The sequence below is a fragment of the Trichosurus vulpecula genome, chromosome 4 (assembly GCF_011100635.1).
Source record: "Trichosurus vulpecula isolate mTriVul1 chromosome 4, mTriVul1.pri, whole genome shotgun sequence".
Lineage (NCBI taxonomy): Eukaryota > Metazoa > Chordata > Mammalia > Diprotodontia > Phalangeridae > Trichosurus > Trichosurus vulpecula.
In genome coordinates, this window is record NC_050576.1 from 407,497,756 (window position 1) to 407,515,773 (window position 18,018).

General features: G+C 40.7%; 1 protein-coding gene across 1 annotated transcript; it reads right to left on the bottom strand.

Annotated features, from left to right (window-relative positions):
- Positions 1–15,567: 15,567 nt before the first annotated feature.
- Positions 15,568–17,476, bottom strand: LOC118847335 (coiled-coil domain-containing protein 159-like). The gene is given in 4 exon segments (XM_036755805.1): positions 15,568–16,269; positions 16,271–16,663; positions 16,712–16,889; positions 17,436–17,476. Coding segments are annotated over 4 exon segments (1,314 nt in total).
- Positions 17,477–18,018: the final 542 nt, after the last annotated feature.

The following is an 18,018-nucleotide window of genomic DNA, read 5'->3' on the forward strand; positions in this document are numbered from 1 at the left end:
AATTAGAAATATAGACTGAAAAAAGCACAGAATTAAACAATTTGAAGACCCACATGAAAGAAGATATTGTGATGCAAAAATGTTGAAATTAATAACATCTTAGAGAACTTTAAAAAATACAAGAATCTAAAGACTATATTTCAGGAAATCATCAAATTTTCCAAAATTGCCAAAAACAACCTGCAAAATACAAACAGAATGCACAGGGCATTATCAAGGAAGAAACCAGGATTTAACATGCCTAGACAAAACATGAATTACCAGGGCCAAAAAAGATTCATCACCAAGTGGCTAGACCACTGGCAACAAATTCTTTGATACTTAGCTAGGCTAGTCCTCAGAAAGCAAAATCAATCTCTTGCCAGGATTATATTTGAAGTCTTTCCAGACCCTGCCAGACCTTGTATTTTGTTGATATTACCTTTGAGAACCACAGTTCAGCCTCTCTCCCTTCCATGCCTCAAATAGAAACTGACAAAAATTTTTATCCTTGCTATAAACAAAACCAAACTCAAAGTTATACTAATTTGACAAACATTATTTTACAGTGGTCTAATGGGTTATGACCTGCTGTTTATAAGAGTTCATCCTAACCCAAAACAATAAGGGAAAAAATTAAAATATAACAAGAAACTAACAAAAGAAAAAATTTAAAAAGGTAATGAAAGGAAAAATTTTATTTTCCCCTCCAAAAGGAAAATCTAGTCCTACTTTGGGTCCTCGAATACAAGGGGCTCTTTCAGCAGAGATTAGTGACCTTGACATCAATTGGAAATGCTCCTCCACCCCATGTTCTGAGAACCAATACCGATCTATATGAGAATTTACCCACGAGGCATTAATGTAGGATTTTAGTGGAGGGCAGAGATGTTTTGATTACAAATCAAAAGACCTACATTCTCATTCCAGCTCTGCCACTTATTAATTGTGTGCTTTGGATTTGTCACTTAATTTATAAAGGTAAAGAGTTTAAAACAGATATTCTCTGAGTTTCTTTTCACCTCTAAAATTCTATGATTTTACCTTAGTTTCTTCATCTGAGAAATGGAAATATCTGTCTACCTCACAAGATTGTTCAAACAAGCAAACATTTCTTAAATTACTATTGTGTTGTAGGCACTGGAGATACAAAGACAGAAGAGGAAAGTTCTTAAGCACAAGAAGCTTACATTCTAATTGAGAAGACAACACATAAATATTTAGGCATATGCAAACAACATATAAAGTAGATACAAGATAACTTTGAAAGAGAAGGCACTAGAAGCTTGGAGGACCTTCTTCAGAAAGAGGTGCTTGAATTGAATCTTGCCAGGGAGTCCAAGAGGTAAAGAAGAGGAAGGTATAATTCTAAGCATCGGGGACAAGTACAAAGAAGAGAGGTGAAGTGTTGTACGTAAATGACCACAAACAGGCCCATGTGGATTTGTCAAAGAATGAATGAAGAAGAATGTGTAAGAAACTAAATTACTATGCAAAGTGATTACAGTTGTTTTTTTTAAAATCAATGAATTAATTAATTTTAACATTCATTTTAAGAAATTTAATTCCAAATTCTCTCACTCACTCCTGCTCTCCCTCACACATTGAGAAGACAAGCAATATGATATAAATTACACATGTGAAGTCATGCAAGACATGTATGCATATTAGCCACAATGACAACAACAACAAAAAGCAAGAAACATAAAAAATGGGAAAAAAGTAAGTTTCAATCTGCACTCAGAGCTCATCAATTCTCTCCCTGGAGGTGGATCGCATCATTCACCATGAGTGCTTTGGAACTGTCTTGAGTCCTTTTCTTAATCACAGTAGCTAAGTCTTTCACAGTTGATCATCGTAGGATACTCTGTTACCATGTACAACACTCTTCTGGTTTTGCTCCTTCCACTTTGCATGAGTTCTTGTAAGTCTTCCCAGGTTATTCTGAAACTGACCTGATCATCATCATTGTCTGTAGCACAATAGTACTCCATCACACTCTTATGCCACAACTTGTTCAGCCATTCCCTAATTGATAGGCATCCCCTCCATTTCCAGTTCTTTGCTACCACAAAAAGAGCTGCCATAAATATTTTTGTACACCTATGTCCTTTTCCTTTTTCTTTGATTTCTTTGGAGTATAGATTGAGTAGTGACGTTGCTGGGCCAAAGGGTATACACAGTTTTATTGCACTTTGGGCATAGCTCCAAATTGATCTCCAGAATGGTTGGACTAGTTCACAACTCTACGAACCGTGCATTAGTATCCCTGTTTTTCCACATGCCCTCCAACATTTATCATTTTTCTTTTCTGTCACATTAGCCTATCTGGTAAGTGTTAAGTGGTACCTCAGAGATGTTTTAATTTGTTTCTCTCTAATAAATAATGACTTAGAGCATTTTTTCATGTGACTATTGATAACTTTGATTTCTTCTTCTGAAAACTGCCTGTTTATATGCTTTGAACAATTATCTATTGGGGAATAACTTTTAATTTTATAAATTGGGCTCAGTACCCTATATATGTGGGAAATAAGGCCTTTATCAGAGAAACTTGCTATAAAATTTAACCCAGTTTCCTACTTTCCTTCTAACTTTGACTGCATTGGTCTTGTTTGTGCAAATCCTTTTTAATATCATATAATCAAAATTATCCATTTTAGTTCTCATGATCCTTGCTATTTCTTATTTGGTCATAAACTCTTATCATAGATCTGACAGGTACATTTTCTGCCCTGGTCCCCTACTTCCCTTGTGATATCCACCTTTCTGTCTAAATAATTTACCAATTTTGACCAATTTTGGTATATGATGTGAGATGTTATGAGTCATTACCTTCTACTTTCACAATTCTAATTTTTAAGGAATTATTTTCTTCAGTGAGCTTTTGCATCTCCTTTTCCGTCTGGCTAATTCTGTTTTTTCAAGGTGTTATTTTCTTCAGTATTTATTTTGGCCTCTTTTGCCTGTTAATTGTCTTTTCATAATTTTCTTTCATCTCTCTCATGTCTTTTCCCAATTTTTCCTCTACCATGCTTATTTGATTTTGAAAATCATTTTTAGCTCTTCCAGGAAGTCTTGTTGGGCTTGGGTTGAGTTCATATTTTTTTTCTTTGCTTGTAGCTGTTTTGATATTGTTGTCTTCTTAGTTCTTCCTTGTCACCATAATAGCTTTTTATGGTCAGGTTTTGTTTTTTTTTGTTGTTGTTGTTGTTGTTTGCTCATTTTTTAATCTATTTCTTAACTTCAAACTTTATGTTAAAGTTGGGCTCTGTTCTCAGGGTGGGGGAAGGGGAGCATTGTCCAAAGCTTCAGGTTTTTTTGTGCTGCTGTTTTCAGAACTAATTCTGGGACTTTGGAAGTTTTCATTGCTTTCAAGATGCTGTGATGGAGGGAGAGGTGTGGTCACTGCTCTCCCAGGCTGTTCTTTTCCTTAACCAAGAAGGGCCCCTGCTTTCTTAGGACCAAAAGGGATACTGTTCCTCAGGGCCCATGCTCCTTAGGGATGCCAAACAGTATTTCTCCTCAGGTCCCCTGCTCCTTTGTGACTGTAAGAGCTCCTCTCTGCCCTGGAATTGTGACCTGGAAATTAGTATAGGCAATAGAGTTGCCAAAAAGCACTGTGTCATATGCCCAGTGCTAAGACAGGGATCCCCTGTAATCTCTTGCTGATCAGTTGCCAGATCCCTTTACCATCTCTGGCTTGAGAAATCCTGAAGCTACTATTGCTGCTGTCACTGCCTCCACAGTCACAACTGGCATTTCTGCCATGTGGCCCTTGGGCCTACCCTATAATCACAGACATCTCCTTCCAATCTCCTAAGTTGTCTTGAGCTGGGAAAATATCCACCCTAACCTTTTGTTGGCCCTGTTGCTCCCAAATTCGATTTGAGTTATTGTTTTAAATTATTTGGAGGGGAATATTGGGAAAGTTCAGCTGCTTCCTCTATATAGCCATCTTGGCTGTGCCTCCCCAGTTAAATTTCAATTACGGTAAAAAGGTAGCAAAAAATAAACGGCATAAGGTACTGCCTGGTTTTCATTGGTACATCGTCTTGGTGATCCTCAGTATCCAGAAAACAGCAAAACAACACAAAGTGTCTAGCATAATGAAAGACTCCCAAGGAGCTCTAAAAAGGAAATTCGGAAGATACTATGGACTAACTGTCCATTTCATATTTTTTCCTAGTTCTCCACTATGTAGTAAAGCTTTTCTGATTCCTTCCTCCTAAAACTAGGGGAAAGTGATTTGTTCCTCCAATTTTCTCACAGTATTTTGTCCGTATCCTTTTACATATGTTGCTCAACTTTTAACCATTGTTATTTGTATACTTACAAATTAGAGATTACACTCTTAGAGGGTGAAGTTTATTTTTGTAATTTTAGCAATAATAGTAGTATGATGGCAATTGCTGATACTTGTAGAGTGATTAAAAGTGTGAAATCCATAAAGGGCATTACCTTCTTTGATCCTTAGTGCCCAGCAACATTTAGCAGGAACATTTTCTTGGTGATTTGGTAATTTAATTAAACTCCCAGAGCGGGGACTTTCTCCATCATTTCAGATTGGTAATTTACCTATAATTTAGGGTTTTATCAAGCTTTAATAAATTTGAATTTTGTTGCAAGGCCTTGCACAAAGGAATCAGAGCAGTGCAGTCTTTGACTATGAAAGATAACAGAGAGAGAAAATACTGGAGTGGTTTCTGAAAAAGCCTAGGTTAAATTGGGGGAAAAATGCACAGGCATACTGTCAATGCCACAATTGGGAAGATTTGGTTTTTGACTGAATAAGTGAGTGAATGAAAGGGAAGATGCACCAACTTGCACATTTTCTTTAGGTAGTTAATGCTTTCATAAAGCAATGACATTTATGTGAAGGACCAACCAGTATTTAAGGTCAAAAGTTAAGTGTAAAATAGCACCTGCTAATGGTTAATGTCAGGATTTCAAAAGCTTTAGCATAAGAAATACTTTCCTGATGCTTTAGAAAACATTTGCCAAGTAAGTTCACTTGCATCTGAGAGGTTATTTAAAGCCAGGATACAAATCAAGCACAGATGAGGGCACTGGTCTGTAGCATCTCAACATAGCTGGCTCACGACTTGAAATGTTACCAGATTGCCAATGGCATCCTGCTGATTTTAAAGAAGAAAACAAATTGTTATGCTTGCAGATTCCTTTTGAGATTAGATAAACCTATATTTCAGAGCTGAGAGGCCACATCGTCCAACAGATACGTGACTAAAAATCCTTCTCCACTTCTGCCCTCCCCCCAAAAAAAATCCACAACAAGAGATCATCAAGTCATTGCTAAAAGATGGAAAGTAAAGGAAAATCAGAGGAAGCAGCCCATTAAACATTTGTACAGCTCTAAATGTTAGGAAGATTTTCTTGACATTTTTCTCTACTAGTTTTGCTCTCTGGGGTCAAGCAGTCAAATGTAATCCTTTTTCTACACAAGAGCCCTACAAGTCTTTGATTAGAAGGATGCCAAGGCCCTTCACCATTAGAGTTGCTCTTTTCTGAATGCTTCTCAGGGCATAAAGGACGGCAGGGCAATTGGGGTTAAGTGACTTGCCCAAGGTCACACAGCTAGTGTGTCTAATGTCTAAGACCACATTTGAACTCAGGTCCTCCTGACACCGGGGCCAGTGCTCTACTTACCACGCTGCCTAGATGCTCCAAGAGCACCACACTTCTTAATGAGACCTTAGAGGGTGTTAACAGGATTCTTACGGAGCCAGTCTCCAACCTGAGAATGCTCAGAGCCCCACAAAGCAGGCCTAGAGTCAGAAATGTCAGTAATAAAGTAGTTTAATTAGTTTCAGAGTGAGGAATGTTCTCTTAGCTGAAGTAAAAGCACAGGTTATATCCTTAAATTGCCAGTGGGGAAGGAGGGAGGAATTTGGATTACAAAGCCAAGTAACAAAACGAAGTTAGTGGTTTCCCATGAGAAACCCCCAAATCCCACAATACCACAGTTCTGGAGTCAAGTCTTTGGGGGGTCATGACCACCTCCCCTAGGGTGTAGAACCAGAGTTCTGTGATGGGAACAGGTTCTACCACTACCAGAAGACATAATGTCAACAGATTAGAGCACTTTTTCAAACGTCAACAGTTCTTTGCTAACTTGAAGAGAGAGCTGAGTCAACACATGGTTGACAGCAGTGGAGCAGAAAAGGAGTGGGCAGCCTTAAGAGATTTGGTGTACAGCATTGTATTTACACATCTGGGCCAGAAAACTCTCAAAACTGGCTTGACAAAAATGATGGAGAAATTCAGAAGTGGTTAAACAAAAAAGAACTCCACAGGGTTTACCAACAGGATAAGTCATCTATCTCTAAGAAGTAGAAAGCAAATGTAGCTTAAAAAGGTGCAGGATTCTTGGCTCAGTAAGAAGGCAGAATTTCATTCAGTTTTGCACTGATAGAAACAATCCAAAACAGTTTTATCATACCCTGAAGGCTTTTTATGGGCCAAAGATCTATGTTGCATCTCAACTACTTAGTGCTGATGGAACTACGTTGATTAGTGATAAGGACTTGATCCTGGAGATATGGGCTGAACACTTCCATAGTGTTCTCAACAGACTGTCCTCAAAAAACTCCAAAGTCAATAGCTGTTTACCTCAGGTTGTAGGGAACAGAGTTTGCTGCTCAACAACTCCACGAGAAATGCCAGCAGCAGAACAGAAGTCTGTACATAACATTTGTTGATCTGACCAAGGCCTTTGATATTGTCAGTCATGAGGGCTTGGGGAAAATCATGGAAAAACTGGGTTGCCTGGAGAAGTTCATTAGTAGTTATTTTCATGATGGCATACTTCATGGTTTCTGGATAACGGACAATACACTTGTGCTTTCCCAGTCACCAATGAAGTAAAGCAGGGCTGTACGCTGGTTTCCATTCATGATGTTTTCAGCAATGTTGTAAGATGCTTTCAACAAGGACAAAAATGGCATTAATGTCAGCTCCTGCACTGACGGCAAATTATTTAAAGGCTACAAGCCAAGACTAAAGTGGAGGGAGGGTTGGTACATGACTTCCTATTTACAGATTTACACTCAGTGCAGCCTCTGAGGCTGAGGTGCACCAATGTATCAATCAGTTCTCTGCTGCTTGTGCTAATTTTAGCCTAACAATTAACACCGTGAAGATAGCCAGCACCACACCATCCATATGTGGAAAACATTGATTATAGCAAATAGAGGAATTTTGAATGTTGTGGATAAGTTCATTTACCTTGGCAGTATATTTTCCAGAGATGTACACATAGTTGCACACATTGCCAGAGCTAGCTCAGTATTAGAAAGGCTCCAAAAGAATTTGTGTTGGCTGCCTACCAAACTGAAGGTCTGCAAAGCCCTTGTGCTGACCTCATTCTTGCATGCCTGTGAAAACTGGACAGTATACCAGCACCATGCCAGGAAACTGAATCACTTCCTTTTGAATTGTCTTAGGAAGATTCTGAAGATCACCTGGCAAGATAAGGCATTGGACACTGAGATCCTTTCTCAAACTTAACTGCCAAGCATTCAAACTCTACTGCAGAGAGCGCAAATCTGATGGGCTGGCAACGTTGTTCAAAGGCCAAAAGTACTTTTGTCTAAAAGACTGCTTTATAAAGAACTCACACAAGGCAAACACTCACATAGAGTTGAGAAGAAATGACACAAGGATACTCTCAAGATCTCTCTGAAGAACTTTGTAATTGATTGTGAGACATGGGGGCACTGGCACAGAACCACCCAGCATGGCATGCCTGCATGAAAGAAAGTACTATGTTCTATGAGCAAAGTAGAAATGCAGTAGTTCAAAAGAAACAAATTGAGACAAATCCACCCAAATATAGCCTATTTGTGCCCAACCTGTGATAAAGCTTTCTGAGCTTGTATTGATCTGATCAGCCACAGTCAGATGCACTGTAACTTGACCCTAACATAGTGATGACATTTTGATCCTCTTCAAGAACAAAGGACAACAACCAACAATCAACCATGTAGAAAATGTAAAATAAATTAATCAGTTTTTAAATCATATACTGACAAAATATGTCTTGAAATCGTTGTTTAAAATATTTTTGAAGAAATTGGCATGATATTTTTAAAATTATATTTGCAATATTCCAGAAAAGAACTCCCAAAACATGTATAGAAACTTCCTTTGTGAATCTAATCTTTCAAAGAACATTTTCTTAATGGGGAAACTCACTATCATAATTTCTATCTTTCTAAAGAGAAAGCAGATGGGCTTTTCTAAAGCCAAATATCTTGGACTTCATCAACGAATATTTATTTATTGACCCCTGGCTACATAGCACCAGTCAGACATTACAAAATACAGAGGTCACAGTCCCTTTCACATCAACAACAAATCATTATTACAGAAGCCTCTGAGATATGAAGCACAATATGGAAAACTCTTCTGACCCTATTCTTCAAGAGGCCCATAATCTTGAATGGAGGCAAAGCAGTTTAAAAGAAAAATACACAAAACTTTATAATATAATAATAACAGATAATACTAATGTGTGCGAGAAGCACAGGAATAGACTGTTTTCTTAGAGACTGCTGTTTTGAGAACATAGGCCTTGAAATACCAAGCCAGTTGTAGAGCTGGTATTTCCCATATGCTGAAACTTGACCATTTACAGATAATTTCTGGCCAAGAAACTAGACCCACAAGCTCTGACAGTCTAAGTAAAAATAAACAAGTTAGTTTTTCTGGAAGGAAAAAAAAGTGATACAGTTGCTTTTTAAAGTTATAACAAAGATGTAAAAACCTGAATATTCAAATGATTCTTTTTAATAGATCATTTTGGGTTTTTTGATTAGCTAAAATCAGAGGCTGCATTATATCTACATTAACTCCTCTTTTAATTGAAGATATGCAATGAACATATTTTTGTGGAGGGACTGTTAGAGATTTTGACCCTTACATAAGCATTAAATATAGTAGTATGGATTTAGGCTGACTCAGGAAAATTGTATCTTCTATAGAATTGCTTTTAAATATTCCATAAGATCTTTGAACATATGACAGACATAACTACGTCTATGTTAGTTTGTGTGCAATTCTCTCTGAGATTTGGGATAACCCAAGATCAAATTATCTCCTGAGAATATTTATATTTCTCCATAGAGTGATCAGGTCACCTCTATTTTCACATATGATATACCTAAGTGTATACCATTGTGGTATCTAAATATATTATAAAGAAAATATACACATGCATACAAAACTGGAATGGTCCAACTCAGAGTTCATTAAGGAAAGAAAACCCAGTACTAGTCCAGGAGCAAAGGGACTGAGATAGTACATTATATATTGAAATCCACGTGAAGTAAAAGTCAGCCTGATTGCTGCTTTGACCTCAGTCTTCACAATGCTCATGGGCTGTGTGAATATTCTGCATTCCTCAGTAACTGAAAGGATCAAAAGCACAGCTTTATCACAATATATTACCTTATCTAATAAGGTTATTACCTCCTGCATATTTCAGACCAAACAAAGCTTTCATTGTCAGTCTCTTCTAGAAACCTGATTATATGGGGATTATATGCTTCTGTTTTATGGGTGAGTTTATTCCATTCACATTCACAGCTATGACAACTAAATATACATTTCCCTCCATCCTCTTTTCTTCTGTTTATCCTTTTCCTTCTCTTTTTATCCTGTTCCTCCTCTAAGATCTATTTTGCTGCTGACCACTGCCTTCTTGTGTCTGCATTCATTTTTATTACTCCTTCCCTTTCTCTTACTCCCTTCTCTCCTACTTCCCTATTGGGTAAGATAAAACTGTATTACCAACTAAATACGTGTGTGTGTGTGTGTGTGTGTGTGTGTGTGTACCTTTTCATTTTCGAACTAATTTAAATGTGAGTGGTGTTCAAGTATTACCCAATCCACCCTTCCGCCATTTCCCCCTCCACTATAAAAACTCTTCCTTGTTTACCTCTTTTAAGTAAAATAATTTTCCCCATTCTTCCTATCCCTGTCCCCTTCTACCAGGGCATTACTCTTTCTCACTTTTAGATCATCTCGACATAAGTGACTCACTCCCCTATTCTTTTTCTAACTCCTTCTAACTGCCCTAATAATGATAACACTTTTAGAAGATACATCTCTCATTTTCTCATATAGAAAGATAAACAGTTTAACTTTATGGAGTCCCTTGTGATTTTTTTTTCATGTTTACCTTTTTATGCTTCTCTTGAGTTTTGTATTTGAAAGTCAAATTTGCTATTCAGCTCTGTTCTTTTCATTAGGTATACTGGAAATTTCTCCATTTCATTAAATATCCATTTTTCCCTTACAGGATTATAGTCAATTTTGATGGGTAAGTTATTCTTGGTTGTAAACCTATCTCCTTTGACTTCCAGAATGTCATATTCTAAGCCCTCACCTTCTTTCATGTGGTAGCAGCTAAATGTTGCATGATGCAGAATATGACTTTATAATATTTGAATGGTTTCTTTCTGGATGTTTGAAGTATTTTCCCTTTGATCTGGGAGCTCAGGAATTTGGCTATAATATTCCTGGGAGTATTAATTTTTGGATCTCCTTCAGGAACTAATTGGGGGATTCTTTTTTTTTTAATTTAAATTAATTTATTTAACATATTTAGTTTTCAGCATTGATTTTCACAAGAGTTTGAATTACAAATTTTCTCCCCATTTCTACCCTCCCCCCCACTCCAAGATGGCATATATTCTGATTGCCCTGTTCCCCAGTCAGCCCTCCCTTCTATCACCCCCCTCCTCTCTCACCCCCTTTCCCCTTCCTTTCTTGTAGGGCAAGATAAATTTCTACGCCCCATTGCCTGCATATCTTATTTTCTAGTTGCATGCAAAAACTTTTTTTTTGTTTTTGAACATCTGTTTTTAAAACTTTGAGTTCCAAATTCTCTCCCCTCTTCCCTTCTCATCCACCCTCCCTAAGAAGTCAAGCAATTCAACATAGGCCACATGTGTATCATTATGTATAACCCTTCCACAATACTCATGTTGTGAAAGACTAACTATATTTTGCTCCTTCCCAACCCATGCCGCTTTGTTGAATTTTCTCCCTTGACCTTGTCCCCTTTCCAAAGTGTTTGTTTTTGATTACCTCCACCCCCATCTGCCCTCCCCTCCATCATACCCCCCCTTTTTTATCTTCCTCCCTCTTCTTTCCTGTGGGGTAAGATACCCAATTGAGTATGTATGGTATTCCCTCCTCAGGCCAAATCTGATGAGAGCAAGGTTCACTCATTCCCCCCTCACTTGCCCTCTCCCCTCCTCCCACAGAACTGCTTCCTCTTGCCACCTTTACGGGAGATAATCCACCCCATTCTATCACTCCCTATCTCCCTCTCTCAGTATGTTGCTCTCTCATCCCTTAATTTGATTTCATTTCTTTTAGATATCTTCCCCTCATCTTCAACTCACCCTATGTCTGCTCTCTCTCTCTTTCATATATATATATATATATATATATATATATATATATATATATGTACACACACACAGATATATACATACATACACATTCACTTATATATATACATAAACATATATATATATATATATATATATATGCATATTCCCTTCAGCTACCCTAATACTGAGGTCTCATGAATCATACATGTCATCTTTCCATGTAGGAATGTAAACAAAACAGTTCAACTTTAGTAAGTCCCTTGCAATTTCTGTTTCTTGATTGCCTTTTCATGCTTCTCTTGATTCTTATGTTTGAAAGTCAAATTTTCTATTCAGTTCTGGTCTTTTCACTGAGAAAGCTTGAAAGTCCTCTATTTTATTGAAAATCCATATTTTGCCTTGGAGCATGATACTCAGTTTTGCTGGGTAGGTGATTCTAGGTTTTAATCCTACCTCCATTGACCTCCAGAATATTGCATTCCAAGCCCTTCAGTCTCTTAATGTAGAAGCTGCCAGATCTTGGGTTATTCTGATTGGGTTTCCACAATACTCAAATTGTTTCTTTCTGGCTCCCTGCAGTATTTTCTCCTTGATCTGGGAGCTCTGGAATTTGGAGACAATATTCCTAGGAGATTTCTTTTTGGGATCTATTTGAGGAGGCGATCGATGGATTCTTGCAATTTCTATTTTACCCTGTGGCTCTTGAATATCAGGGCAGTTCTCCTTGATTATTTCTTGAAAGATGATATCTAGGCTCTTTTTTTGATCATGGCTTTCAGGTAGTCCAATAATTTTTAAATTATCTCTCCTGGATCGATTTTCCAGGTCAGTGGTTTTTCCAATGAGATATTTCACATTGTCTTCCATTTTTTCATTCCTTTGGTTCTGTTTTATAATATCTTGATTTCTCATCAAGTCACTAGCTTCCACTTGCTCCAATCTAATTTTTAAAGTAGTATTTTCTTCAGTGGTCTTTCGGACCTCCTTTTCCATTTGGCTAATTCTGCCTTTCAAGGCATTCTTCTCCTCATTGGCTTTTTGGAGCTCTTTTGCCATTTGAGTTAGTCTGTTTTTTAAGGTGTTGTTTTCTTCAGTGCATTTTTCAGTATTTTTTCGGATCTCCTTTAGCAAGTCATTGACTTGTTTTTCATGGTTTTCTCGCATCCTTCTCATTTCTCTTCCCAATTTTTCCTCTACTTCTCTAACTTGCTTTTCCAAATCCTCTTTGAGCTCTTCCATGGCCTGGGACCAGTTCATGTTTTTCTTGGAGGCTTTTGTTGTAGGCTCTATGACTTTGTTGTCTTCTTTAGGCTGTATGTTTTGGTCTTCCTTGTCACCAAAGAAAGAATCCAAAGTCAGACTGAATCTGGGCGCGTTTTCGCTGCCTGGCCATATTCTCAACCAACTAACTTGACCCTTGAGTTTTTCAGTGGGGTATGACTGCTTGTAGACTAACGAGTTCTATGTTCCACGTTTGGGGGGGAGGTGCCAGCTCTGTCACACCAGCACTACTCCTTCTCCAAGAACCCCCAACCTAGACTGGGCTTAGATCTTCAGCAGGCTGTGCACTCCTGCTCTGATCTGCCACTTAATTCCTCCCACCAGGTGGGCCTGGAGCCGGAAGCAGCAGCAGCTGTAGCTGCCCCACCTCTGCTGCCCCTGGGGCTGGAAGCCGAACCACAAACTCCTTCCACTCCCGAAGCTTTTCCCACTAACCTTCTCCGCAGTCTTTGGTGTTTGTGGGTTGAGGAGTCAGGTAACTGATGCAGCTCACTGATTCAGGGCGCTAGGGCCCCCTCTGCCCGGCTCCTGGTCTGGTTGGTCCATGCCGCTCAGGCTGGGTTCTGCTCCACTCCGTTCCCAGCTCCCAGCTCCCAGCTTCCAGCTCCGTGTGGGATAGACCTCACCCAGAGACCATCCAGGCTGTCCTGGGCTGGAGCCCTGCTTCCCTCTGCTGTTTTGTGGGTTCTGCAGTTCTAGAATTAGTTCAGAGCCATTTTTTATAGGTTTTTGGAGGGACTCAGTATGGAGCTCACGCTAGTCCCTGCTTTCCAGCCGCCATCTTGGCTCTGCCCCTAATTGGGGGATTCTTTAAACTTCTATTTTATCCTCTGGTTCTAGGATATCAAGACAGTTTCCCTCCATTATTTCTTGAAATATGATATCTAGGCTTTTTCTTTGATCATGACTTTCCAGTAGTCCCATAATTTTTATATTATCTCTCTCTGATCTGTTTTCCAGGTCAATTTTTTTTTCATTGAGATATTTAACATTTGCTTCTTTTTTTCTTTCTTTGAGCTTTTTGTTATTGTTTTTTGATGTCTCATGGAGTCATTAGCTTCCACTTGCTCAATTCTAATTTTAGGGAATTTTCTTCAGTGGGCTTATGTACTTCTTTTTCCATTTGGCCTATTCTTCTTTATAGGGAAATATTTTCCTCATTGACATTTTATAAACTTTTCTTTCTTTTTGGTCAATTTTGTTTTTTAAAGTGTTATTTTCTTCAACATTTTTGTGTTCCTTTTACCAAGCTATTAATTGTCTTTTCATAACTTTCTTCCTTTGCCTTCATTTCTTTACCTAATTTTCCTTTATCATTCTCATTTCACTTTGAAAATCCTTTTTAGCTCTTCCAGGAATTGTTGTTGGGTTTGTGTTTAATTTAAACTTTTCTTTGAGGTTTTGTTTTTAAGCTGTTTTGACTTCATGGTCTTCTGAGTCTTTGTCTTGATCTATCTTCCCTGTCACCATACTAGATTTTGATGGTGAGGATGGTTTTGTTTAGTTTTGGTTTTTTACTCATTTTTCCACCCTATTTCTTGATTTGGAACTTTATGGTAATATTGGGCTTTGTTCCCATCATGAGGGGGTGGTGAGAGGCACTGTCTCAAGCTTCAGACTTTTTCACACTACTGGTTTTAGAGCTAGTTCTGGTTTTCAGAAGGTTTTGGTGCTTTTAGTACAGTGTGATCTAGGAAGAGGTATAGTCATTGCTCTCCCAGTTCTGTTCTCTTTTCCTTACACAAGAAGGACACCTGCTTTCTTGGGACCAAAAGGTATATTGCTCCTCAGGATTCCTCCTTCCTTGGGACCAGAAATAATATTGTTCTTCAGGGTCCCTGATTCCCTTGGGGCTGGAAGTGATACTATGCTTCAGGGCTTCCAATCCCTCTTGACTGAAATTACTCCTCTCCACCCTTGAACTACAACCCAGAGCGGGGTATAGACAGTGGAGTTGACAAAAAGTTGTCCCTCAGGGCTCCCACTCCCTTTTGACTGAAAGTGCCACTCTCTGCCCTTGAACTATGACCCAAAATGGCTATAGGACATGGAGTTGCCAAATAATGTCTCTTTTTTATCCAACGCTACCACAGAGAGTGGGGTAAATAATCTCTTTCTGATCGGTTTTCAGGTCCCTTACTGTCTCTGGCTTAAGACTTCCCAAAGTTGCTGCTTCTGAGATCACCACCTAGTCCCACCACTGATGTTTCATACAGGTGGACTCTGAGCCAGCTTCTACCCTTATGTCATAGATCTCTCCTTCGGACTTCCTAAGTTGTCTTCAGTTGAAAGAGTGTCTCACTCAGACCTTTTTTTGACTAGACTACTGCAGAAGCCAATTTGAGGTGTTATTTTAGAGTCGTTTGGAGGGGAATGTTGGGAGAGTTCAGCTAAATGATTCTCTACTCTATCGTCTTCTCTCTATCCTTCTTCCCCCTTTATTGATTTTTTTTTCATAGTTAACATTTTTTATTGCAGATTTGAAGGATAGGGGAAAGGAAGAAATCTTAGAGGAGATGAAGAGGAGGAACAGAGAGGAGCCAGTGAGCAGAGTGCAGGGATTTGGGGTCAGCAGCCCCTCAAGAAATCTCAAGAAAGCCACTCAAGGCCCCTGGGGGAAGGGGAGGCTGCTGGGAATGAGCTGTTTCACTCTGCCCAGAAGCCCTTCCTTTGTCCTTCACCACTCCAAGGCATGGAGTGCTAGCCAGCCCATTCACAGGTCACTAAGGAGCTGCTTGGGTGCCTTGCTTGACTGCTCAGCTGTCTGGGGGCTCCTCACAGGAGGCCTGGACGTGCTGGGCTCCATGCTGGAAGCGGTGCTGGACTCATTGTTGCTCTGGAGGTCTGCTGGCATAGCTGAGGGGGGCAGGCCCAGGTGGCTGGTTCAGAGATCTCCTGTTCTCTGGGCCACAAAGCTCCCCAGGGATGGACGTGGGGATGGGGAGAAGGGGTGTAGAAGAAAGAGCACATGACCACTGCCTTGTGGCTGGGGTCCTGTCTCCCGAAAAGGTATGTCCCAGCTGCTGTCACTGTCTGGGAGGCTCAGGTCAGAGCTAGAGATCGCAGAATCTGGCCGGGGTGGGTGATCCCCTCGCACCTGGGCCTGCAAAGAACATACCATGGCCCTGACAAGATCAATCTCCCGACGAACATCCTGGGCCTCCACCCTGGCAGCGTCCACCACCCGGCTATGGCCTTCCTGATCGCTCTGTACCTGCTCCAGCACCTTCCAGCTCCGCCCCTGAGCCTGCCTGGCCTCAGCCATCTGTCTCAGTAATAACTCCTGCTGTTGGCCCAGCTGGTCCCGCAGAAGCTTCAGCTCCCCTCGAACAGTCTCATACTCCTCCCACAGCAGCTGGCGATCATTCTGTAGCTCCTGGCGCAAGAGGGCGGTCACACTGGCCTCCCCAGGACGGGCCAGCAGCTGTCGACGTAGGCTCTGCAGCTCTGAATTCAGGTCTTCTATGCGTTGCTCCAACCTCGCTCGCCCTTTAGGGGCCCCTCGCAGCCGGCCCAGCTCCTCTTCCAGGTCATCAATCTGACATCTCTGACGCTCCCTGTCTTCCATCAGGCCCTGTACAGCCTGACCTCATCAACACTGTCACCTGAGCCTGGGTCCGGAGCTGGCTCCGGAGAGTGGTAATTTCATCCCACATCGACAAGGAAAAGCAGGCATCATCCCAGCCCTGCCCCTCAGAGGGGGGATCCAGGGTCCAGACGTGACCAAGCAGTTCCCCTTCAGGATTAGAACAGGGCATCCAGGACCCAGAAGGAGTCAGGCTGGAATTGCCTGGTGAAGAGACGCCAAGGGGGCAGAGACGCTGCTTGATCCGGGCCACATTGCCGTCGGTGACTTGCAGCAGTGAGTCGAGCTTCTCAGCCCAGCTGGAGTCCTCGGACGCCGGGGACAATATCGGGCGCGGCGGCTCCAGGGTGGAAGGCGGCAGGCCGGCGAGCGGCGCTGAGCTGGGGCGCCGGGCCTGGCCCCAGCAGCGAGCGGGCTGCGCAAGGCTATCCTAGGGCCAGACCGGGCCTGTCGCGGAGCCAGGCCGAGACTGAGTGGGAGGCGGGGCCGGCGGCGGGGGCTCGACCCGGGAATGCCGCGGAAGCCGGGGTTCGGGACGCACGGGACTCAGCGAGGGCTCCAAAACGCGGAGCCCGCCGCCACCGCCGCCCGGCCCCCGGCCACAGGAGCCATGGCCCCTCCTTTATTGATTTTTTAAAATTCAGCTTTAATTTGATTATTCAAAAGTTTATGTGACCCCATATTCTATTTAGTTATGAATTATAAATGAAGTACATGAATTGTACCAAAACTTATATTAAGAAAAACTGCTATGTTTTTAACCCATTTAAAAAGCTGCTTCTTTTCTTGATCATTTCCCCTACTTCTGACCATTATCAACACCCCACCTACACCTATTCTTGGCCCAACTTTGCCTGCGTAGTAAGAAGTAGCATTGCATAATGGACAGAGATGGCCTGGGAGCTAGGCCAATTTAGTTTCTAGTCTCAGGTCTGACAAAAACTAGCAGTGTTATCTTAGATGAGTCAGTTTCAGATTCTCAGTTTCTATATCCATTGATCAATAAGCATTTATTAAGCTCTTACTCTATTGTAGGCACCATAAAATGAAAAGGATGGATCATATACCTTAGAAGATTCTTTTTTCTCTAACTTTATTATTCAACAAACATTTGTTTGTGTAAGAGTGTTGTCCAATACTCCTCAACTCTGATGAATGGAACTAACAAGATGTTCTGTTCTCTTATATTTTCATCAGGTGAGAGCATCTCTTTGATTGAATCAATCAATCAAGGTATCAACCAGGTACAAATATTTTGTAGCCATCTCTATTGATTCAACCAATCAAAAATGTGAAGAAGGTGTGAAATTGAATGAAAGCAGATGATCTCCAAAAGAAATGCCTTGTGGTTGTTTAAAGAGAATCAGTCTAGCCCTGTGAGGTTTGAATAAAACAGCAAACCAATTAAGAATCCAGCAATTCAATATCAAGCCAGCTCAATACAGTAGAACAGTTCCGACAAAGTAACCAAATTCCTGAGCAGGAATCAGCTGGGGGTGTGTGTGTGTGTGTGTGTGTGTGTGTGTGCGTGTGTGTGTGTGTGTGTGTGTGTGAGAGAGAGAGAGAGAGAGAGAGAGAGAGAGAGAGAGAAAGAGAAAGAGAGAGAGATAATGCCTGTTTTCCCCTCCACCTTCCTCCAAAAAAAAATTTGCCTGGGGAAAAATCTTTTAAACATTGAAAGGACTTCCCAGTGCTAATAATAGCAGTGTCCCTGGCTCAGTGGCTGATGAAATCATCTGACCGAGTAGC